The sequence below is a fragment of the Microtus pennsylvanicus genome, chromosome 7 (assembly GCF_037038515.1).
Source record: "Microtus pennsylvanicus isolate mMicPen1 chromosome 7, mMicPen1.hap1, whole genome shotgun sequence".
Lineage (NCBI taxonomy): Eukaryota > Metazoa > Chordata > Mammalia > Rodentia > Cricetidae > Microtus > Microtus pennsylvanicus.
In genome coordinates this window covers 78,062,344-78,087,210 of record NC_134585.1, presented here as the reverse complement: position 1 = coordinate 78,087,210, position 24,867 = coordinate 78,062,344, and the positions used below count along the sequence as shown (strand labels likewise).

At 39.4% G+C, this 24,867-nt stretch overlaps 1 protein-coding gene across 5 annotated transcripts in view; it reads right to left on the bottom strand.

Annotated features, from left to right (window-relative positions):
• Positions 1 to 2,358: 2,358 nt before the first annotated feature.
• The window catches only part of LOC142854845 (guanylate-binding protein 3-like), a 28,540-nt gene continuing 6,031 nt past the window's right edge, over positions 2,359 to 24,867 (bottom strand). For 3 of the 5 annotated variants that reach the window (XM_075981192.1, XM_075981193.1, XM_075981194.1), the window contains 18 exons: positions 24,173 to 24,369; positions 23,592 to 23,834; positions 22,761 to 23,041; positions 21,955 to 22,167; positions 20,804 to 20,906; positions 20,367 to 20,560; positions 18,116 to 18,209; positions 16,962 to 17,104; positions 15,287 to 15,479; positions 13,723 to 13,850; positions 10,978 to 11,087; positions 10,591 to 10,787; positions 10,008 to 10,253; positions 8,692 to 8,972; positions 6,735 to 6,947; positions 4,614 to 4,716; positions 4,131 to 4,324; positions 2,359 to 3,323 (listed from right to left, as the gene is read on the bottom strand). In XM_075981192.1, coding sequence (XP_075837307.1) covers positions 3,117 to 3,323; positions 4,131 to 4,324; positions 4,614 to 4,716; positions 6,735 to 6,947; positions 8,692 to 8,972; positions 10,008 to 10,253; positions 10,591 to 10,787; positions 10,978 to 11,087; positions 13,723 to 13,850; positions 15,287 to 15,479; positions 16,962 to 17,104; positions 18,116 to 18,209; positions 20,367 to 20,560; positions 20,804 to 20,906; positions 21,955 to 22,167; positions 22,761 to 23,041; positions 23,592 to 23,834; positions 24,173 to 24,369 — 3,340 coding nt within the window. In that variant the 3' untranslated portion in view covers positions 2,359 to 3,116. Of the gene's footprint in view, positions 3,324 to 4,130; positions 4,325 to 4,613; positions 4,717 to 6,734; positions 6,948 to 8,691; positions 8,973 to 10,007; positions 10,254 to 10,590; positions 10,788 to 10,977; positions 11,088 to 13,722; positions 13,851 to 15,286; positions 15,480 to 16,961; positions 17,105 to 18,115; positions 18,210 to 20,366; positions 20,561 to 20,803; positions 20,907 to 21,954; positions 22,168 to 22,760; positions 23,042 to 23,591; positions 23,835 to 24,172; positions 24,370 to 24,867 lie in introns of those variants that run through there. The other 2 variants (XM_075981195.1, XM_075981196.1) reach the window with 2 other exon arrangements.

Below are 24,867 nucleotides of genomic sequence, written 5' to 3'. Positions count from 1 at the left end.
ACTAGACCTGGATGGAGGTGGGTGGTCCTTGGACTTCCCACAGGTCAGGGAACCCTGATTGCTCTTCGAGCTGATGAGGGAGGGGGACTTGATCGGGGGAGGGGGAGGGAAATGGGAGGCGGTGGCAGGAAAGAGGCAGAAATCTTTAATAAATAAATAAATTAAAAAAAATAAAAATAAAAAAAAATCCCCAGAGGATTAAAGATCAGCTACCTGGTACATGCAACAGCAAAATGGGAGCTTGTTTAATTAAGGTGAAATACAGACTGGAACCCACGGTTTTCCTCTATCTTCCAAAAGTACTCCATGGCACCCGCACCCGACTTGTCATAGGAACACACACACACACACCGTCACCCCTACCAACACATACACACACACAGACTCCTCCTCCCACACACTCACCCACACATCCATACACATGCATCCACACGCACACATACCACACATGCATGCATCCACATTCACATGTGCAGGCATGATGATGAATATGATCAATACTTGAAAACAAGAGACATCAGGGAAAAAAACTGACACAGATTGCTTTGCTTTTCAATGCCATAGAAGTAGATAATTTTATAATTGTGACAAGCTGGCACAATGGCAACACAGAGGCAGGCCACCTCACTTTGTCTCTAGAAATCAGGAAATGAAAGACTTTAAAGAAAAGCAAACACAAATTAAGGGCATGGGATGGAGAAGCTTGGTTGTTCCAAGGTGTGTGTGTGTGTGTGTGTGTGTGTGTGTGTGTGTGTGTGTGTGCAGCTGCATTCAGTTGCTCACAGTCAAGAGAAAGCTTCCAAGAGTGAAAATTACTTGACTTTTATCCTCCTGCAGCAGTCTCGACCACTATGTCTCTGAAAAGATCCTCAACATGTTGAGTTGATACAAAAGAAAACAATGTCTTTTGTGATTCATCATCTTTACATATGGTGTAGACATGGATTTAAAGATCACTACAGCAATAATTCAGGGTGTCATATATTGTAAAGTATAGTAATTAGAATTTCAAGTTCCCACTGATAGGCCTGAAACAGAATGAGGCATGGCACAGGCTTTCTGTGTCCTACAGGCAGACTCAAGCTGTCTGGAGTCACATTCAAGACATCCATATTGTCCTGAATGCTCTCATTCTGTACATCTGTTTGCATTTTAATGTTTGTCATTTTTAAGTATTTGAGTGAATTAGTAATAAATTCATGAGAAATGTGAAATTCAAAGAATAGCTAACAATGTTAGTGGTTCTCTTCTATCCTACCTCAGCTATCTCCACTCATGTGGTAGATGTAAATACTAATTTATTTTGCATTTTACCATACACTGATAATGATACATTTCAAATCCTCATTATTTTCTTAGCTCAGTGCAGCAATTACAAACTGTGTGTATCATTTTCCAATGATAGTAAATCCTGAAGACTTTCTCATATCAGTACAGAGAGCGGTTCCCTTTAGCTTGGGTAGATATAGAGTATCGCTTTCCATTTATGTTCATCACCAAGAGCTAACAGATGAGCACTAAATTTGTTCCAGAGTCTTGACAAGACAATAATTCTGTAACACATCTCTGTACTGGCTGATTTTGTGTCAACTTGATGCAAGCAAGCTAGAGTCATGAGAGAAAACAGCCTCAATTGAGGAATGCCTCCATGAGATCCAGCTGTAAGGCATTTTCCCAATTAGTGATCAACAGGGGAGGGCTCAGCCCACTGAAGGTGGTGCTATCCTGTGGCCCTAGGTTCTGTAAGAAAGCAATCTGAGTAAGCCATGAGCGGCAAGGTGGTAAAGCAGCATCTCTTCATGACTTTTGCATCAGCTCCTGCCTCCAGGTCCCTGCCCTGTTTGAACTGGTGTCCTGACTTCCTTCAATGATGAACAGCAGTATAGAAGGGTCAATCAATTAGCCCTTTTCTTCCCACCTTGCTTTTTGTTCACGGTGCTTCATCGCAGCAATAGAAATCCTAACTAAAGTACCCATCTATCACTGCATGTGTCATTTACACCTGGAGAAATGACCTATGAAACTCATGAATGTGGATTTTACAGGTCACAACTATATGCATATTAAGTTTTGAAGTATAATTTCAATATGTCCCTCCTTTCCACCTAACATGAGAGTCTGTCAATTCCATAAAGCCCTAACTCATGCTGTGCCAACATGCTTCTTTCTTGCTCAAAATACAAGTAAAATGTGAACCTCTTAATTATATTTTGTTGATTTTATTTCATCAAAACATGTATTTTCCTCATATTTATGCCTATTAAAAATGTAGTTGATAGTCTCTTCTCACAAAGGTTAATAATAAATAATGCACAGGATTGAAACAGGCATTGCAAATATTTACTTCTTTGACCTTTTTAATTTTTGAAATTAATATTATAGAAATTACATTAAAAGTAATTACTTAATTTGAAATTACAACATTTCTCCCTTTACTTTCCTCCCTCCCACCCCTCCCAATATACTTCTTCTTCCTCTCTTTCAAATTCATGGCCTCTCTTTTCATTAATTGTTATTGCATGCATATATGTATATACATGTATATTCTTAAATACAAGCTGTTCAGTCTGTACAGTGTTATTTGTGTGTATATTTCCAGTGTTAGCCATTTGATATTGGATAAGCAATTGGCATGCTCTTTTCTGAAGAAGAGTATTTGTCTTGCTCTCAATATTTTTTAGTTATATGTAGCTCTTTGCATAGGGTAGAGTGCTTGGGTTTTTTTCCTGTCTACTTTGGCAAGTTTATTGTACTTGTTCAGCTCCTGGTTGGGCAGTCATGTTGGTGAGAATTTATAGATAGACTATTTTCCTTCGTGCCTTAACTACATCTTTTTCATGAATGATTTCTATTTACCCAACAAAATTGCAGTTGAGTTTCTACTTTTTGGTGGAAAAGCTGTCAGCTTCTGATCTTCTTTGGTAATTATTTACTTTGAAATATCTGCTGAATAAACTCATTATGACACACACTAAAAACGTGTGTATAGGGTTGAAGTGGGGCGGGGATAGGCAGGGAGGGGAGCAGAGAAAAATGTAGAGTTCAATAAAAATCAATAATAAAAAATACTTTTACTACCACATAAGAGGCCTTCATGCCATACTTCATAGGAAACCTTAACCTAGGACATAGGAGCCGAGAATCTGCATCCCTATATTACATAACACGGGAAGTGATTCAGTTAATATATTGCTAGCAATATCAAGGATATTTTGAATGGAGCTGTGTTTAATGTCTTCAATCTCTTCTTCTTTTAGCTTTATTTCTCTTCTTAAATCATCATATTTCTCCTCAACTCCATCAAGAATTAGTTCTTTTAGAGCCTACAAAAGAGAGTCCATTTTTAAAATATACACTACTAATAAATATTTCATAATTAACAACATCAGCAGCTGAGCATATGTGTACATGTTTCCTCCATTTATAAAAAATAGTATTTGACACGTTTGCCTAACACCTCACAGTTTTGGAACCAAAGAGTGAGAGTAGCTATGGCTGATATTTGCTTACAATTCTCTTTCTGGGATGAAGGAGACTTGGTGCTAGGACAGCTCTGAGAACTATGGGGTAAAGCACAGTGCCATTTTGGAGGTCTGTGACTTTAACTCTCATTCAGTCTCAGCTTCATTGAGCTAAGCTGACCCCATCTGTGTAACACAAGATGGTAACTAACCACTGCCCTGAAAGCAGAGCTGTCAAGCTCTGGGTGGGAAGGAAGACTGAAACTTTAGTTCTGTAGAATATACCAACCAGATCTGGAAACAGAAACTGCTGGGCTCAGAGCTTCAGGTTCTTATGCTGACTAATCTGATAATTTCAGACAGGTATCCTGGACAGTTCTGCAAGAATTCTTAGGAATGGTGGTGTCATTTGGATTAAAATGAAACTATTCTAAAACATACAAGAAAATGTCCTGTGGATTTATTTTTCTTATCACTCTTCAGATTTCTAATGCTACAGAAAGTGATGCATTTTTAGAATTTAGAGCTTCACCAGGATCTAGATGGATTTGAGCTTTTCATGATCATGTGCCCTTGGAGATTCTCTCTGGGATCATGGTTTCCATGACACACTTTTCCTTCCTGAGGTGCCATGGTCAATCAGGTACTTCCATCCCCATCTATCCTCACCTTGATCTTGTGATCCAGTATCCTCTCCTGCTCTCTCAGTAGGTTCTCCCTTTCACTTTCCATCTTCTTCTGCAGCTGGGCCATGTTTTCTGACAAAGTTCTCATTTGAGCCTCCTTTGCTTGCTCTTGCTCTGTCTGTTGCTGCCTCATTAGCTCCAGTTCCTTCTCAGCTGCCTCCTTCTTGGCCTGCTCAGCTGTCATACAAGGGTTTTGCAGAGGGAAGAAAGGATAATTAGAATTGAAAACTACCCTCCTGATGTCAAAGACCAAGCTGATTTCCCCATAGGAACTCTCTGCATCTTCCCATCAGTAGGCACTGATTTCATACATGATGGAAATGTACTGACAGGTTAGCCATGCAGCACCAGTCCCAATTATGGCTTCAGATAGAGAAGAAGATACAGGAGAGATATCCTTGTTTGTGTGTATGGGATATCAGAGGGCTTTATAGGAACTCTTTGAGGGCTGAGCCCATCTCTGTACCTGCCACAGCTTTCTGCCCATCAGTGAGGGCTTTATCTGATTGCAAGATGGAATCTTCTATAGTTATCTGTGACTTCAGGAAGTTCTGGAACACCTCATTTGCCTGGGTACCAACAGAGAGAAAATGTTAAGTGGCAAGATGTATTCTTGTGATGAAAGAGTTATTATTCAATTAGATTATTAACCTGACTGCAATATTTGAGTTCTGTTTTAATTCCCACGAATCCCTTAATTCTGTGGTTGTAAAAAGTCTATGCTCTTTTTTGAGATTAAGAAGCCCTCTGTAACAGCCCCCTGCTAGCTCTCCAGCCTTTTCCCCCAGAAATGTCACCCACTAGCCAGTCCAGGTACAAGCCCCAACCAGAATTGTGTGCAGTTCTCCTGTAGAATATTTTAAGATGTTTTACATTTGTTTACACTGTGGAACATTTGTCTGATGATGCAAAAATGTGTTGTCTTCTTTTATGTTACATTTACTTAACTCTGTGAAGTTGTGTTACTTTGCCTGTCTAACATGTGGTTTGTCTAATAAGAAGCTGAACAGCCAATAGCAAAGGAGGAGAAAAGAAAGACAGGGCTGACAGGCAGAGATAATAATTTAAGGGAGGAAAAGAAAGAAAAGAGGATCAGGGTGCAAGAGAACAGGAGAAGAGGATACTAGAGGCCAGCCACACAGCCAGCCATGGAGTAAGTGTGAAAGTCATATATACAGAAGAAAAGAAATAGACTCAGAGATAGAAGGTAGATGGGATAATTTAAGAAAATTTGGCAAGAAATAAGCCAAGCTAAGGCTGAAAATTTATAAATAATAATAAGCCTCTGTGTATTTACTTGGAGCTTGGTGACAGACCCCCAAAGGAGCAAAGAGTCAAAAGAGTAAAGCATATGAAAAACCTACACAATCCCACAAAAACGTATGAGGCAGGCAAGGTTAGGGAATATATTAATAATCTTAGACCTTATTTGGTTTACAACTTTCCCTGCCTCATAATAATGCACTCTGAAAGCTTATTTCTTTACCTGTGTGTCCTATGCACACATATCCCTCTCCAAACAATTCACCTAATCCCTCAGTCCCTCCAGCATTCCAGCATGGGCTACACATACACTTCCCTATGAACAATAGTATGAGTATCCACCCCTAAATCAATCAAGCCTTGGCAGATTAGATTCAAGTATATTGCCAATGCATCCTATAGAATAGATCTGATCTCCGGTAGCTTTCAGTGCATGCACAGGGCTATCAGGCCCATGCACTACTGAGCATTCACATAATTAAAATCAGATGCACTATCTGTGAGAACAGGCATATGCATTAGGGAAATTGAACGTATGGCCTAATCTATCCTTCAGTGTACAGAACATCTCAAAGTATGACCACAGTAACTGCCTCTGCCTTCAGAACTATTCAGAGTGACCCCAGATGGAACTTGGATCATTTAAATACCTTCACTTATATGACCTCTGTCAATCTGAACAGTGTACTCCTCTCTTATCTGTATGATTGCTTCGCTCTGAATGAAGTTGTCTTGCTTCTTTTGCAAATCTGTGAGAGTTTCTCTGTTCACCACACCCTCAGCTGTACAGTGGAGATACTGTTAGAAACTGATTCATTCTTTCATTTGCAATAAACTGATTTTCCCAAGAAAAATAATACTAAATTAATTTAGGAAATGAGAACTCAACATTGTAGTATCAGCATCACTGCCAGCACCACCACCATCATCTCCACTTCTACCACCACCTCTTTACCTTTAATAACTAGTTCCTAATTAATAAGCAAGCTCTGTTTGTCCATGTTAGCTAAAATCATAAGCTTCCTGAGAATGAAAGTTCTTTCTGTAATAACATATATGATCTCATCAAAATTAAGTAAATTATTAAGTAAATTAATGTTCTCTTTCATTTGGATTTATGCTATAAATATGTTCTGAGGAAATGAATATTTATTAGTTATTTAGTATTACACAGTATTTTGTGGATGTAAAGACTAGAATTTCCAAGATACAAAACTCTAATTTCTCTCCAGAGAAGATGATTAGATTCCGGGAGCAGCAGTTACTGCTCTAGCTGTGCCCCGGCTGTAGGACCATACCCACCCTCCCCACCCTCTTTCCTCACCTTCACTCCCTTCCTAGGCACTTGTTTGTAGGTCTGCTCAACCTTTTTCCTGACTTCTAAGTAGAGGCTGTGCCCACCAGGAACAGAAAAAGATCCACACGAGATGTTCTCCGTCAGTGACTCTGAAAGCCTCTCCAGTTCGGCCTGGCAGTAACTGAGAGATGCTGCTTCATTCTGCAGCATGAATGCCTCCTTCCTTTTCTCTATGGTAGCCTGCACATGAGTAGGGAAGGCAGAAGAAAGAAACTGTTAGAAGGAAAGTGTCACTGTGATAGTCTTGGATGAAGCATGTGACAGCCCCAGAATAGACAACGACAGGAGGAAGATCTTTAGCCCTGATTTTGTGAACTCTGAGTGACTTCTAGAAACCTTCCTAATTTTCTTAGCCTCAAGCTCAAAAGCTATAAAAGTGAGGTGAATAGGCGTAGCATCTCTGTTCTTTGTGGGCTGGGATAAAGAGTGTCTATGCATCAACAATGTAAATAAGAATGATAATGGATCAGGAAAGGCATCTATTGGTACACTATTGTACATCTATTGGTGTACTACTTGCCTAGCATACACAATGCTCTTATAATCCCAGTTTTACAAATAATAAAATTCTGATAAAACAAGGTTACACAAAGTTGAACCAGGAGGGGATACAGCTTCCTCAGAGAATGTGCTTTGGTGTGGGCAAAAATATCTGCACAACAAATCCACCTGTCAGTTCTGGATAGGTTCATTCTGAACTGAGCAGTGAGTGCTTCAAGAGTTCCTTTAACGAGGGTGAGGAGTATGAAGTTAAAAGAACTCAAGGTTTAATATTTATCCTTTTAAGTTATAACCATGCTGCTGTTCTCACTTATGAATGGTGTTTGTCATGTTCTGAATGGTCAAAGACAGAGTAAAAGAAAAACATCATGAGAGCATCTCTGGTTATCAGAATGATGCTACTTCCCCAAGAGTTTCCTAACTTGACATCTACATCCTTCATTGTCCCAGAATAAGATGGACATTAATCCTGTGACTGCATCTTTATACAGCACAGCCCAACTTCAAGAAATTAAATTTACTGACCAAAAAGTGCAGCCATAACCTAAAAAGCTTGTATGTCAACTCCCTGAATTATACATGAACTTGTTAATTTACAGAGATACTTTAAAGAGAAATAACTGTTGGTCAGCTCTGATTGACAAATATCACATTATTGTCTGATAAACTGCTTAGGAAGCATTTAACATATTTTTAATATTTAAACTTTGTCAAAGGTGAAAAAAAGAAATGTTTACTTGACCATAGGAACCTGTCAAAATCACTTTTCTACCATTGATTATAGACAAGAAAACACAGAGATGAGAAGTGAGGAAAGGACAGATGCCCCACTGACACACCAAAGACAGAAGGGGTTTTCAGAGCCTCTAGACATGGGCTAAGACTACTTGACACCTGAATTTAAGATTGGGATATACTGAGCAGAGACGCATATACCCCATGCTGCACCTGACTTGAAGAACTGTGCCATATAAATATACTTTTAAAGACACTAAGCACAAACAACCTATTTTATAGCAATAAAAATGAAGTTGGACTAAAGAGATGGCACAGCAGTCAAGAACAATGTTTCTCTAAAGGACCAAGTTTCAATTCCTAGCATCTTCATGAGAGCGCAAACCGTTTTTAATACAGATACAGGAGATCCAATGTACCATTCTAGACTTCATGAACGTTGCATACATTTAATACATAGGTGTGCAATAGGCAAAACACCCTTACACATATTTGTTTTAATTTTTTAAAGAACTATTAAAAACTAAAAACATCTAATAGAGAAAAGGATAGAGTTGTGCTAAAGAACTCTGTTACCCATAAGAACCCTGTCTCCTGCATGATAGGAAAGATGGAGCATAGGATCAAAGCATAGAGCCTTATGGCAGAAGGACAGGCACCAGTTAGGACAAATGCTAAGGCATGTCACCACAAGCTTCTTCTGGAACTCCCACTGGTCATCCAAGAAGGAGTGCTCCATGAAGACAGTGATGGCTTCCTTCTCACAGGCTGCATGCACATCCAGCAGCTCCTGGAGCGTGTCTGTTGGAAGCCTCACTCGCTGGGCCATCTGCTCGCTGTAGTGGTCAACTGCCCTCTGCACAGCTATGGAGTTCTCATGCTCGGCCAGTGTTTTTACTGCATTCTCCAAGCAAGGAACTGTCCCGCTGCTGATGGCATCCACATATGTCTCCACTAGAGTCCCCAGTCCTAAGGAGATGTGATATTTAGGGCACACTAGAAAGTTTTCACTCCCTATTTTACAAGATCCTCAAAGCCCCATTATGCTAAACAAAAAGTTTTCTTTTGTTCCGTTTATTTTCCTCCTTGTCCCCATCTTCATCCTGCTTCTATTAAATCATTTTCATGTAAAAGTTTGAATTGTATTTCTTCTTTATTTGGTTTCATTGTCCTTCACCATACAACAAAATTAAAATGATTAAAGCACTATGATTAATGCTTTCTTAGAATACTTTCCCATAGAAACAAATGGAGTGTCTTATTACACAGAAAAAAATCTTTAATCTGTGAGCCCCATTTTCAAATAAAAATGTAGAGCCTTTAGTCTGAAAGGTCGGGAGTTTCAGGGCAGTAGACAGAGGTTAATGAAACACGGATCCAACTTAGCGTGGTCTATTGCAGAGGTCTCATGTCTACAAAGTCAGCTCTGTAAAGACGATTAAGTTCAGATTTGTTTCACAGTCATTCATTAGCTGTGCACAGCATTCAAGGTATGCTGTTTCTTCTCCTGACACATGTAATCAACTAAACTCTTTTGTTGGTTGGCTAATGGACTGTGAAGCTGGGCATTGAACCTATGATCCTATATGCAGGCTACTACGTCAACATTCTTCCACTGAGCTACATCCACAGCTTAGCTTAATATTTATTAATTTACCTATTTATTAATTATTATGTTTTGTGATTCTGGCATTATAGTACTGATATACTTACTGCATGCTGGTTAAGAATCCTTCCATTGAACTATGTCTACATCCCTATTTTATATCTATTTGTTGTTTTAAATAATTGACCCACTCGTTATTTTTTTTCTGATTCTGGTAATTGAGCCAGGGCCTTGACCACTGTAAGCACATTTTGCACAACTGAGCTCAGCTCTACCTTCTTTTGTCTATTATCTTGAGACAATTTGCTAAATTGACTGGGTTGATAATCCTACCAAAGAATCCAGACTTCACTCTGGAGTGACCCCGAGAAGACATAAGCCTTTCAAAAGTGACTCACGATTCCCAGTGACCAGGACTCCCTCTCTGAGTTTCTTGGTACTTGCATGGGTGAAGATATAAGAACAGAAAGCCTTCGATTGCTTCTGGAATTTAGGATTCAATTGACTTTCTGGTATGCTCTCAATCTTGGCTAAGAGCTGTGGGTCGCTCACTGGCCAGTCAAAGACAAAACATTTCCGCCTGGGAAAAAATTGTCTGATGCATTCCCTGGACCAGTTGGATGTCTGGATTTGGGGATTCTGCCCTGAGGAAGAGGAAAAAAACAGATAGTTATATGGACATATCTGATGGATTTAAAAAAAATGTCACAGCTTTTTAAAAGATTTTTGGTTTCTTTTTTCTTGGTTTGGTTTTGGTTTTTAAACAAGGATTTAAATATTCCAGTCTAGGCTGACCTAGGATTCACTCTATGAATTCACAGATGATTCTTCTTCTTTCACCTGCTGAATGTGAGATCACAGGAGTGTGCTAGCACACCTAGAGTAGAAGGTGCTAGTAGTAATGCCAGTTACTACGTAAATCATGGGTATTGTTCAATGGGTCCTACCCCATACTAAGATACCCTGTTCAAGCTCTGATACCTGGAATTAGCTTCAAAGCTTTCTCCAGGTAGTCATCTTCTGTGATGCAGTGACCATCCAACTTCAGCTCCAGGGTGAAGTCCCGTACAGTCCAGATAAAGTCCGGAAAGAAACTCACAAACTCTCCAGCATCTTCTATAGCATTAGATCGTGGAGAGGACTTTGCTCTAATGAGCTCTGTGAGCTTTGTCACATAACTAGAATTCAACTAAGGAAAGGGCATCCAAAATCACAATCCCCACAATTCCTTCATTTAAAAAGTAAGTATAAACATTTTTGCTTTATTTTCTATAGTATCTGACCCTCCAATAGCAACCCATTCACATCTGAATCTCATTCTTAAAAGTTCTTCAATAGAAGATAGTACATTAGCTCTTTAAAGGATACTGCAACTTCTCCAGGGCATCATTGTTGATGGTGCTCATGCTGTTGTAGACAAAAGTGCTACTCAGAAGGACAGCCAGGGCGAAGATCCAGGCATCATTTGTAGGATCACCCTAGAAGGCACATGAGTAACAGTCTTTGGATCTAACTCTTTTCTTAACTCTCATTTAAAGCTCATCTGATCTTTGTATTCTTGAGCTTTCATTTATTAGCTCTGCAGAGGAACGAGCTCTAAGGACACCATCATACATTTCAGCTTTAACTATTGCATTGGGAATTTTTTTTGATCACATTTTCTTGATAAAAGAATTTGAATGATGTGTTTCTTTCCAGTGTTTCCTTCCTTCCTTCCTTCCTTCCTTCCTTCCTTCCTTCCTTCCTTCCTTTCTCTCTTTGTTTCATAAACAATAAGATGGAGTAATATATTATCCATAGAAAAATCCAACATGGTATGTGTCGTAAAATTAGATGTTCAATGGAAGGTATTCACACTTATTCATTCAGAATACATTTGAGTTTTGTACCATACACTTGACACCATTGAGACCTCTACTTTTATCCAATTAAAATCAACAGGAGTTATCTATGTCAATTAGATGTTTCATGCCATCCATATACTCCATGAACAAAAATTGAAAGTAATTTTAAATTGTAAATTTAGAAGATAAATTCAACAAACTTGAAGTTTTTATTAATAATACACAAGGATTATAAGACCTTTATACACTAAATTGAATGTGAGACATCCCTACAGGGTTCCTACTTCATGAAAGAGCCTGCCAGACATTCTACAAGACACAAAAGAAAGTGCTTGACAAACTACCAGTTTTTAGGTGAAACAGTCTTTTAAATTTTCAACTTCATGGAAAACTTTGATTGATACTATGGGCCTGTAGGCTGAAGATGTCTCCCCCAACGTTATAGAGGAACTTTGGGTGACTGTCCAGGTAGCAAGATGTCTCTGACAATTCTAGAGTTTTGGAAGTGGCTTACAATGCATTTCCTGTTTACTTAGGTAATATTATATCCTTTTGGAGTCTTTGATGGAGTTGAAGACAGATAGTTATAGTTTTCCTTAGTTATGATAAAAGATAAATTATATATGAAACTTTAGCCTCACAAAGAAATATTATAAGTATAATTTTGGCTTTATACCTGTTTTGTTATATGTAATTTTACTGCGTTAAAGTTAAAACTTTCCTTTTATTTAGACAAAAAGGAGGAGATGATATGGGATTCTCCTCTGTATGCTATGAATATGTTTTATTATCATTGGTTAATAAAGAAGCTGCCTTGGCCTATGGCAGGGCAGAAATTAGCCAGGCTGCAAGAGATAGAGAAAGAGAGTAGGTGGAGTAAGAGAGATGCCATGTATCTGCTAAAGAAGAAAGGCGCCAGGAACCTTTCTGGTAAGCCACAGCCTCATGTCTATGGGGCCGACTTATGGAGGCCCATATTTCACATTGTCTGGTGGTCAGAGAATCTGAACAAATTACAAGGCACAATTTGTACCTTCCACACAGCTCTTTTAACATAAAACAACCGGACAAAAACCTGACAAGTGGTCAGGATATGCTAATGTCATTCTGCCCCTTTCATTATAAATTAGGTCGCCTGTGGAAGAGGAGTTTTCAGGACATGACAAAACAGACATAGGTAGGACGTGACCCAAGTCATTCCCCCACTACCTAGGAAAGAATGCTAAGGAAGTTTGTATTACCTGCCCCCTTCAGTTTACCTTGATATGAAAGCTGTTTAGAAAATAAAGATGAGTGATTTTTAGGATGTGGTTTCAGATTTTCGGGATCTGAATGATCCCTGAACTCCCTCCTGATACTCTCATGTGAATAGTGTTTTGATTCCCACACTTCCACTCTGGTGCAAGAAATAATTTATGTTGGTCCTGGACCCTGACACATGGTGACACACAGATTATTAGAAATGAGGTTACTTTAAGATATAAGAGCAAGGTAAGAATATACCTAAGCCATTGGCAAAGCAGTATGGTAATTAATATAACTTCTGTGTGATTATTCGGGTCTGGGCAGCTGGTAACAAAAGTGCAATTATCATGCAAGCTCTGATGAGTGGTGATGAATGACTGACACCTTGCAGGTGTTAGGCAGGTGATGAGAAATGTCTCCATGGCAAACTTACAATTATGAATTGTTCCAGTTCAAGACAGAGGCATAATTTTTTGAAACATAACATGAAAAATTCATGAAATTGAGTAAGTTTTGAGAATGTGCCCATTTACCTTACTCCTCTCCTACTGCCCCCTTTCGCACAGGTTTTCATAAAGGGATTTATGCCAATAAACCCTCACCATGTGTCTGCTCTTATGAGAGCCCATCTTTTTTTAAATATTGATGCATCAATAGCATCAGTTTAAGACCACCAGATACACGTGATGAGGAGAACTGGATCAGGGCAGAGCCTTTTCCTGTTCTCACCAGTGTCTCCAGAGCTGGTACCAAAGGACTAACACTGAGCCTCTAAAAGACTTTTAGTTCAACGAAATCTAGTTATTCCCTTCTTTGAAAAGATATAAATGCCTTATCTAATGGTATACAATACTCGGTGGTTTTTTTTCCCTCGAAGTGTGGCTGAAAGAATCAAGTTCAACTCATCTTCTATAGCTTTGTTTCTAGGCAGAAGGTTACATTCTATATGTTAAATTTCAGGAGGTTATTAAAACACAAAGAGAAATCAAGAGTAGCTTCATCCACCACTCACTTTCTGACTCACCTTTTCTACGTCCCCAAGGCCCTCGGTGTCTAGAAGGATGAGGGTGTGATTTGGCTTGGTGGGGTGGGGCACACACCACATCCAGATGCCCTTGGTTTGAGACTGTACTGTGGAGCCCAGAGGGAAGCCTGTAAGGAAGAGTGGAATATAGATACATATCAGAAGATAGACCAGAGAGCTAAGGAACTGTTCTATTTCTACATGGCAGAACATCCCAGGAAATAAAATGTTGTCTCCGTGTCATCATAAGCATCTGACTTCATTTACCATCTATTTCAAGAAGCAAGAGGAAGTCAGTTATGTGGACAATGCCAAGTAAGGGTCCACGATGGAAATGAAAGAGGATCATCTGGGTTAAGTGAAGAGAAGGGTGTTAATGAAAAAAGATCTGAACAAATAGGCTTTAAAGTCTGAGTGGAGACAGGAAGATCAATTTAACATCATCTCCAGATACACAGTGAATTTAAGGCCAGCCTGCTATACCTGAAATAGTCAGACTCAAAAAAGAAATGTATATGTAAATAAATGTTTAAATTAAATTTTTAAGTAAAATAGAAGACTGGTGACTTGAAAGATATAGAAGTTATGGGGGAGTGGAAAAGAAATTGAAAGAAGATAATTTTACTTTGAATCCAAAGACAAACATATAGGCATCCTCCTGAATATTAACCTTCATCAGGCGATGAAAGGAGACAGAGACAGAGACAGAGACCCACATTGGAGCACCGGACAGAAATCTCAAGGTCCAAATCAGGAGCAGAAGGAGAGAGAGCACAAGCAAGGAACTCAGGACCGCGAGGGGTGCACCCACACACTGAAACAATGGGGATGTTCTATTGGGAACTCACCAAGGCCAGCTGGCCTGGGTCTGGAAAAGCCTGGGATAAAACCAGACTTGTTGAATATAGCGGACAATGAGGACTACTGAGAACTCAAGAACAATGGCAATGGGTTTTTGATCCTACTGCACATACTGGATTTGTGGGAGCCTAAGCAGTTTGGATGCTCACCTTACTAGACCTGGATGGAGGTGGGCGGTCCTTGGACTTCCCACAGGTCAGGGAACCCTGATTGCTCTTTGAGCTGATGAGGGAGAGGGACTTGATCGGGGGAGGGGAAGGGAAATGGGAGGCGGTGGTGGGGAGGAGGCAGAAATCCTTAATAAATAAATAAATTTAAAAAAAATTGGTAAATGAGGTATGGGGTACTCATGGTGGAATGTGGATCCCAGAAGGGTTTTTCCATGTTAGATATCAAAGTCACCTTAATGTGATGGGCACATTCCACACAGAACGCAAAGCGTTTTTCTAAGAAGAGTAGAAACATCTACAACTGTCGAGTGAGAGAAGGTTAAACAAATTAATTGGATCCTGAGGAGCGGCATGAGTTATTTCATTGATAGAAGTCAAACAAGGAAAAGGAATGGGTGCTTATAATTAACTCAACGTTAAGGTTTATTTTCCTTCTTCAGCTAGATTGGCATTTCTACATGAGACTCTACCACAGTAAGAACCAAAGCTGTAAGGAGTTCAAGCAATTGGCTGTTGTCCCAGACAACACGTACCACTGTTCTGTCCAGCCAGGCAGTTCATCAGGTATGATTTTCCTGTGCGGTACATGCCCACAATGCCAACCACCACGACAGGATGGGAAATACTGTTAAGAATCTCGATGGCTCTTCGATTCACTGACAGCTTCTTGTTCTTATTTTCCACCAGACATATGGGGGCCTTCATGGTTTCTGATGCCATGACAACCTGTCACATCGAAAAGGCTGTCAGTACAATATTGCATCTTGAAGGCACTCAATGCATGTCCATCAGAGCTTCCTGCTCGTGAAGCTGGACTGGTTTCCTAGGCCTCTCTCTATCAAACCATGATGCTACAAACTGCACATGAAAACCACACCAATGTTTTCTTGTCCCATGTTTGTGCCAAATGTCAAAATGTTTGGTAAGTGGGCACGGCAGTGTGCTCTGTGGGTAAGATTTGGGGGTGAATGCTCATCTCTGAGTGCCAGCTGACTCAGGCTTCTCATGGCATTTGTCATTTCATTGATATTTCATTTTCTCTTTCATTTGTCTCTTCCCTCTGATTCTTTATAGTACTTAAGTCAATTAGACAAAGTGCTCACCAGAAAGGAAACCAATGTGGTCTCATTTTAAGATTTATAACTTAATTATGCCATTAAAAATAAGTTTGGAGGTGAAATTCTGGAGAACCTGCTTCTGGTGGCTAGGATGTGGACACTAACTTGGAGAACTGAAAGGCAACCATTTCTTTCTTTCTTGAAGAGTAGCCTTTGTTGGAATGAGTAATCCTATGGCCGTGTTTTAGACTTGCTGAATTGAATGAGGCAGCAGGATTTCTGTTAAATGCCTTCTGGATCTATGAGGTTCCTAATTGCCTCAAATGTAAACTGTATCCATTACATTCTTATACCATGAAAAATAAAAACCCAGAGACAGATATTGGGGTTCAACCTGAAGATCAGAAAAGCAGAATAGCCAGCCACTGACTCTAACCTCTACCTCAGTCCAAAATGGTGATCGTGCCTCCAGGAATCTTCAAAATGAAACTGAGATGAGACCTGTCTCCTCCCATTTTATATTCCTCTCCTGTTCTGGAATTAAAGGTATGCACCACTACTGCCCGGCTTCTGTGACAAACTAGTGTGCCTACTGGAATTCTGGGTGTGGGCTGCCATTGCCTGCTCTTTGTGGCTGACCCCTGTGGCTGTTTAACTTTTGGATCTTTAGGCAAGCTTTATTTATTAAAACACAAATGAAATATCACTACACATTCTAAATTCTGTGAAAGTCTTTAACTAATATAGCATGAGCTCTATTTCTAAACATAGACATGAAGGCATCAATTATAAGTATGAATCTATTTAAACCATTGTGGAAAGTGCTGCTGATTCAATTTTCCCAGAGCTGCCTGCCTCCAGGTTCCTAATTCAAGTCCCGCCCTAACTTCCCTTCAAAATGGAGTGTGACCTAAAAGTTTTAAAATGAAATAATCCCATTCTCTCCAAGCTGTTTCTGGCCCTGGTGTTTATTACAGAAGTAGAAACCAGAAGACAATGATATAATGCAATAATCACCCTTCTATCAATTTGAGATGCTGCACAGATTATTAAACATCAAACCAGTCCACCTCCCAAACATGAAGTAAGCACATTTTTGTAATTTTTATGTGTTTTCTACCTACTTTGTGGATATTGTGGGATAGAATACCTGACATCCAAGATCCTCTTTCTTTTTCTTAGTGAATTGTTTCATGTGTTCCTGATGACTCTCTCCTTTCTCAGCCGTTACATACTGTTCCATCTTGTGCATATCCTCCAACATTTTTATGGTAGCTTGGGCATATTCAGCTTCTTCATGTGTGGTTGAGAAGGAAAATGAATGAGAAAATTAATGTAGCATTTCTGTGACAGCTTCTTCTTTTCGCTATTGTTGCTGCTAGACAGAAGAATTCTGTCACCTTCATTTTTCACTGGAAAAAAATCCCATTTTTCTTGACTGCATTTAATCCTTACTCATGAATAGTTTTATAAACTGTAGAACACATTTGCTATATAAACACTAGTGTGTCTGTGTGTTTGAGACCACTGTAGTAGAATGATTGTGTAAGAGAAGGAAAAGCTGTGGTAGTTAATCAAAGATAGTTAACCATCTGATGTCTTTTATATAGACATCAGATGCTAAACCTCGATGACTAAAAATTTTAGTGATTCACAGATGTGAACATTCTTCTGACAGTGCCTGGGATGCAGATCACTGGCTACATACCATGTTGTCTTGACCCAGCTAAGAACTTATACAGTCTACACACCAAAGTTAGACTACTTTCCTAACTTGGGTACTTTCTTCTCATGATCATTGGTCACAAAACAGGTTAGATCCCGAACTGCACCCAAAGATATTTTTCAGTCACATCTGATTCATTCTATAATCCATAACACTCCAGGTGCATACCAAGGTACAGGTAAACTCTGAACAAGTGCTCTGGATTGAAGACATCTAGAAGCATGGTGACAATAAGGAAGTAATGCAGATTATCCAGGGATCTCCCTATTTTAAATAGCATCTTGATTATATAATTGAAAGTGCACCTCTATTTATGATGGACTTTTCACAAAGGATTCTGTTAAGGTTGTATTAGCCAGTACTGTGTGGCTAGGGGCTAACATGTTTTCTTCCTACTTAGGCTTCATCTTTATAAACTTGAAGGCAAAATATATATGCAAGCATCAAGAGTAGACGTTCATTAGTGATAATCATCTGATGCCTTGGAGTTGCTCTTAAATTTGTGTCCTGGAAAGCGTGTACAGGAGAAAACTCTGTTTTTTAATTCATAGAATATAACAACATGTAGGCAAAAATACCTTTTTCTTTGTTTCTCTTTTCCATAACCTGAATCTCATTCTGAAGCCTTCTACTCTCTTCTTTCATCCCTTCCTTGAGCAGTCGTTCCTGTTCCTAAGAAGAAAATTGAGTAAAAAAAGTACAAGAATAACAAGATGAATTAATTTATTCTTAGCTGCCAAAGTAACCCCTTTTTACAATGAGCTTACAATACTTTTTCTCTGTTGCTATAGTTAGCTATTTTTGACAATGTCATGCATGTGTAAAATGAATTCTAGTTATTTTCATCACCCATTATCCTCTTCATCCCCTTCTGAGATAGTTTGGATCCATTGTTAACTTGGAGGGTTCTCTAGAACTCAAGGTATGGGATGTATACCTTAGGAGAGAGAAACAGAGAGAGAGAGAGAGAGAGAGAGAGAGAGAGACAGAGAGAGAGAGACAGAGACAGAGACAGAGACAGATGGAGACAGACAGAGACAGATAGAGAGAGGAGAAAGAGCACCCTATGGTTGACAAAACTCATTCTTGAATTTGGTGATCTAAATACTGACAATCCAGTATTACAATGAGCAGGATTGCATTGGTTCATTAAGAGGTTTACTTTTACCTGAGGGGACATTAATATGAGAAAGGTCAACCCAATAGATATAGAAAGACATTGAAGAAGATGTCAGAAAATGGAAAGATCTCCCATGTTCTTGAATAGGTAGGATTAACATAGTAAAAATGACAATCTTATCAAAATCAACCTACAGATTCAATGTAATCTTCATCAGAATCCTAACATAATTCTCACAGACCTTGAAAAAACAATACTCAACTTCGTATGGAAAAACAAAAAAATCCACAATAGTGAAAACAATTTTATACAATAAAGGAACTATACTATAGAGCTATAGTAATAAAAACAACTTGGTATTGGCATAAAAACAGACACGTGGATCAAATAATAGAATTGAAGACCCTGACATTAATCTACACACCTACAAACACCTGATTTTTGACAAAATTTATACAATGGAAAAAAGAAAGCGTCTTCAACAAATGGTGCTGACATAACTGGAGGTCAGCATGTAGAAGAATGTAAATAGATCCATATCTATCCCCATGCACAAAACTCAAGTCCAAGTGGATCAAAAACCTCAACATAAATCCAGTTACACTGACCCTGACAGAAGAGGAAGTGGAAAGTGGCCTTGAATGAAATTGGCACAGGAGACCACTTCCTGAATAGAATACCAGTAGCACAGACACTGAGATTGACAATTAATAAATAATACCTCATGAAATTGAAAAGCTTTTGTGAGGCAATAGACATAGTTAATATGTCTACATACATAGTGGGAAAAGATTTTCACCAACCCCTCATTGGATCTAAACAGAAAAATCTCAAATGACTGAAAGACATTTAAGGAATTGCTCAACATTCTTAGTTATCATGAAAATGCAAATCAAAATGACTCTGAGATACCATCTTACATCTGTCAGAATTGCTAAGTTAAACTGAAGACAGCTTATGTTGGAGAGGATATGGAGTAAGGGGAACACTCCTGCATTGCTAGTAGGAGTGTAAACTGGTAAGACACTTTGTAAATCAGTATGGCGGCTTCTCAGAAAAATATGGAAACCACTCTACCTCAAAAACTAGCTAAACCAATATTAGGCATGTATACAAAGGATTCTCATTCCTACCACAAAGATCTTGCCCAACTATGTTCATAGAAGCATTATTCATAATAGCCAAAGTCTGGAAACAACCCAATTGCACCTCAACTGAAGAATGAATAAGGAAAATGTGCTACATTACACAATGGAGACCACACAGCTGTAAAAAAAACCAATGACCTCTTGAATTTTGCAGGCAAATGGATAGAACTAGAAAAAAATAATTTTGCATGTGGTAACCCAGATCCAGAAAGACAAAAATGATATGTGCTCACTCCTAAGTGAGTATTAGCAGCAAAATATAGCATAACAAAATCCACAGCCCCAGGGAGGCTAGATGACAAAGAGGGATCAAAGAGGGATGTATGGATTTCCCTGGGAAGGGGACATAGAAGAGAACTCCTGGGTAAATTGGGGCAGAAGTGGGGGCAATGGTGGGACGTAGGAGGGGTTTCTTCAGTGCTTAATGAAATTAATTACATTTGGATTAATAATTCATGCAAATTAAAGGGGAAGATTAAGGAAGACTGTGATATTTAACCTTCTGTTGTGCTTTTGACTGAGGACAGTGGATGATGAAGCTGAAATGACTCAGCTCAATACCTGCAGTTTAAGGGCCAGAATCCTCTCTTGCTCCTTCACTATCTGAGCTCTTTCAACATACATCTTCTCAGTCAACTGCCTCACTCGTTCCTGATGACGTCTTTCTCTCTCCTTCATCATCTGTACATGCTTCTTTTCCATTTCCTCCAGCAAGTCTACACTGGCCTGTGCAGAGTCAGCTTTAACCCGTTCCGCTAGAGAAAAAGAAAAGAAGCGTAAGTACCTCTTCATTATTATCTCTTTCCTTGTTCTCCACTTCTAAAGAGCAAGCTATGTGACTTTTACAAGGGAACTACATAGAAGGGTTTGTCCTCTGAAGTAACTCAGAAGCCAACACAATCTTGCTGTTCTTGTTGTGGTTTTAATAGCAACAGATTTAGTGAAGATTGCAGAAACTTTTATGAGATAGGACATAAAGTTCTTGGGTCAATTCTCACCTTCAATCTCCTTTTGCTTTACTGTGAGAGCCTGGTCTCTCTGTAGAATTGTCTCAGCCATAACCACACTGGACTGCAAGTATGCCTGCAGAATCTCTTCAGCCTTGGAGTTCCCAAGAACACATGTTAACAGAAGGAAATGGTACAAGTGTTTGTTTCTGTCTGTTTGTGCCATCATTTCATCAAGGAACTATGCTTCTTGTATTAGGGAATTCTGGAGCTCATGTCTCCTTATCACATGCTGCCACAAAGAAAATTGTGAAACCCTCTAGAAAGAGTCTTGTAATAAGTTATAGGGATATCGAAACAAATTTGCTACCCTTCAAATGGAAAGTCATGTCCATTACTGGAAACACTAGAACTATGGCTCATATAGAGGACAATGAGGAATACTGAGAACTCAAGAACAATCGCAGAGGGTTTTTGATCCTACTGCACGTACTGGCTTTGGGGGAGCCTAGGCAGTTTGGATGCTCACCTTAGGAGACCTGGATAGAGGTGGGCAGTCCTTGGGCTTCCCACAGGTCAGGGAACCCTGATTGCTCTTCGAGCAGATTAGGGAGGGTGACTTGATCGGGGGAGGGGGAGGGAAATGGGAGGCGGTTGCGGGGAGGAGGCAGAAATCCTTAATAAATAAATAAATAAATAAATAAATAAATAAATAAATAAAAAAAAAGATGCTCAAGAATGAGGCCTTATGGGGAAAGCAAATTAGAGGAATTGAAATAGACCAAGACAGGAGGGAATTGAAGGCAGGGGTAACACCTGACAGGTTGAATAGTTGACCCTCATTGTGCTCATAGGTCCTGCTTCCCTTAAAGCCAGCTTGAAGGCTAAACTTATAAAAGTATCATCTCTACTTAAGCAACTACCATTGTATCTCTGTCCTCTATACCATCACACGTCTAGCAGTAACTGTGAGTTACCTCATAAAACATGTTATTTGAATGCACTGATTTGTGACCACTTGGAACTCGTTTTATGTCATTAATTGACTCCCTCGGGTCTTTTTGTTTTGTTTCACTGGTTTAGAAACTAAGTACTATGCATACAAAACCTCAGATCCATGTGCAATCGCATCTAGTCACACTGGCGTTCCATGCAGGCATGTCAGTGGCATCCCACTGCTAATGGATAAAGCTCTTGATTACCTGTATACCCTTTCTGGGTTCCCTAAGGTACTTTTTCTTCAACTCTTCTCTCTTCTCAATGAAGAGAAGATATCCACCTGGCTGAGAATAAGCACCCTTTGTCACTGCTTCTTCTAGAGGGCTGAAGATGTTCCGAAGCAACTCTGAGCACAGGTCCGATGATAGTTTTACGTTCTTGTTACAGGTGACCTCCCACCTCTTTTCTAGCTGAGTCTTTAATCCAAAAATAAAAAGCAAAACAGGAGTAACAGGAAAACTTTAGTTTACCCACAGAACTTGAGGCAATTCCCCATGAAGACACTTTTTACCTATGGCAGGGTCTCATCTTTTGCTCTTAGCCTGGACTTCCTCTTGCAGCCCATCTAAAGGGTGTTTAGTACAATTCCATCTACTTTTACAATACTTGGTTGAAATAGTTCCATCTTAAAGCAGATCACTCATCACCATAAATGGGATACATGTGCAACATGATCAAGTTTCTTTACTTTTGCTTAGTTTTGACCTTTAATCAGTATGATGACAGGAGATATCTTATCAAATCGGAGACTCCACACATCTCTTATATGTGTACAATTAGGATGAATGTTGTAAATAATACAATTTTTATACAAATCCAAATGTAAAATTTATTCAAAAGCTTCAAAATTTGAGTCCATAAGTCATAATTGAGTCCATTCTTTTTAATAATTATAAAAAAATACAGTCACCATCTAGTAACAAGTGCCTCTCAAAATAAATGCCTGATATTTCCTTATAGTTTTCTGAATTTCACAATCCCTAACCATTTAAACATGACATAAAATTACCAATAATTCCTTTTGAAATGCATGGTCTTCATCTTTAAAGGAAGTCCTGAGGAAGATTTCTATGGCCTCCCTCTCACAGGTCCTGTGCAGGTCCAGCAGCTCCTGGAGGGTCTCTGTGGGCAACTGCACCCCCTGGCTCATCTGCTGGTCATAGTGGGCAATGGCCTTTTGCATTGCTGCCAAGTTCTCTATCTTTGCCAAGGCCAGGACAGCATTCTCCATGCAGGGGAGATCCCCACTGCTGATGGCATCGATGTAGGAGAGCACCAGTTTCTCTAGTCCTGCATTTAGAAAACAGATGATGTTTGTTTTAGAGTGAAGTAGTCTCCATATTTTCTGAGCATGTCCATGCATAATCACTACACTCTTCAATAGCATGAATAATAAACAGAAGCCTGATAGCAAATGAACACTTCCAATTTAGCCAAGCTCAGTATTGTACAACAGAACATCAAGGTAAACAAAATGTTTTGTATCTGTGGCTCCCATTATTACCAGCCCTATAAAGCTATTTTGCTCTCAAGAGGTGGACATGTACATTGAATCTGTACTCTTTAAAATCAACTTACATTTAAACTAAATGTAGACATATATGTCTTTGGATGCCAGTGCAAGTTCATGTTAGCAGAGAAATGATATGTATCGAGTCTCTTTGCTTTAACCTACAGATATTTTTCAAAGACAGGTCATTTTCTAACCTGAAAATTTATGAATTAGCTTTAGGATATCTAAAATTTGGAAAACCTGTCAAAATGAAATGTGTGGGTGTTAATTTACCACCAAAGAGTGTACTCTCTCAAGCTATCAAGCAGGACTGGACAGGAGACTCACGAGTTCCATTGACCTTGACACCTCCTGGGAGAGCTTTAGCCTTGGAAGAGCTGAAGATGAAGGAACAGAACTCTGCTGCCTGTTGGACAAAGTCAGAATCCAACTCATCGTCACACAGGTTCTCAAGCTCAGAGAGCTTCTTCCACTCAGTGGGTGGATAGAACACAAAGCATTTCTTCCTGGGGAAGAACTTTCGAATACAGAGTCGGGGCAGGTTGTAATTTTTATCTTCTTTGCTGGCACCTGCAGAAATTAAAGAATATGTAGCCACACAGCTAGTAGGGTATTAATGTGTTTCCTTGGGGATTCTTCTAATAAATGTTCCTTCTGTCCCATGTTTTTGGCAGTGTGAATCTCTATACAACTTGAAAGAATTATTAAAATAATCTGATCAAATAACAAAGTCAATGTGCCTCCATTGCCAGGGAACACTATCATTAAAATTGACATGTTGAGAGAGATACATAAGCCACTTCTTAGAAGTAAAGTAGAAAAGTGAAATGGTAAATATTAACATCTGCAACAAAAAGCAGTTTCTGGTACTCTTCTCCCTGCTTTCCAGTAACGATTCAGGTAGGTACCTTGTTTGAGCTTCAGGGAATTCTCCAGGTACTCATCAGCTGTGAGGCTTTGTCCACCTGCTTCAAGCCTTACAGTCACGTCCCTGAGAGTCCACACAAAGTCAGGGAAGAAGCTCACAAACTCAGATGAGTCCTCAGTCCCATTGCTATGAGGTGAAGATGTCATTCTGATCCGGTCGGTCAGCTCTGTCACATATCTAAGAAGCTAAGGAGGAGGGGTGGACAAACAGGGTCCAAATCCTCACATCAGTCTCCATCCCCACACTTTGCCTTGCCTTTCTCTGACCCAACTTTCAACTGATTAATGGGTGTATGACTTTGATGTCGGATTCCCCTCTGTATGCTATGAATATGTTTTATTATCATTGGTTATTAAAGAAGCTCTTTCAGCCAATCACTTAATAGAGTAAAGCCAGGAGGGAAATTTGAAAAGAGATATAGAGACAAAGTTGGCAAAGTCAGTGAGATGCCATGTAGCCGCTGAAGGAGAAAGATGCCATACCTTACTGGTTGGCCACAACCTCGTGGTGATACACAGGTTAATAGAAATGGGTTAATTCAAGATGTAAGGGCTAGTTATAAATATGCCTGAGTCACTGGCCAAACAGTGTTGTAATTAGTAGAGTTACTGTGTGATTATTTGGGTCTAAGCAGTCAGGAAACAAACAAACAGTTTCTGATTACATGGCATTGTC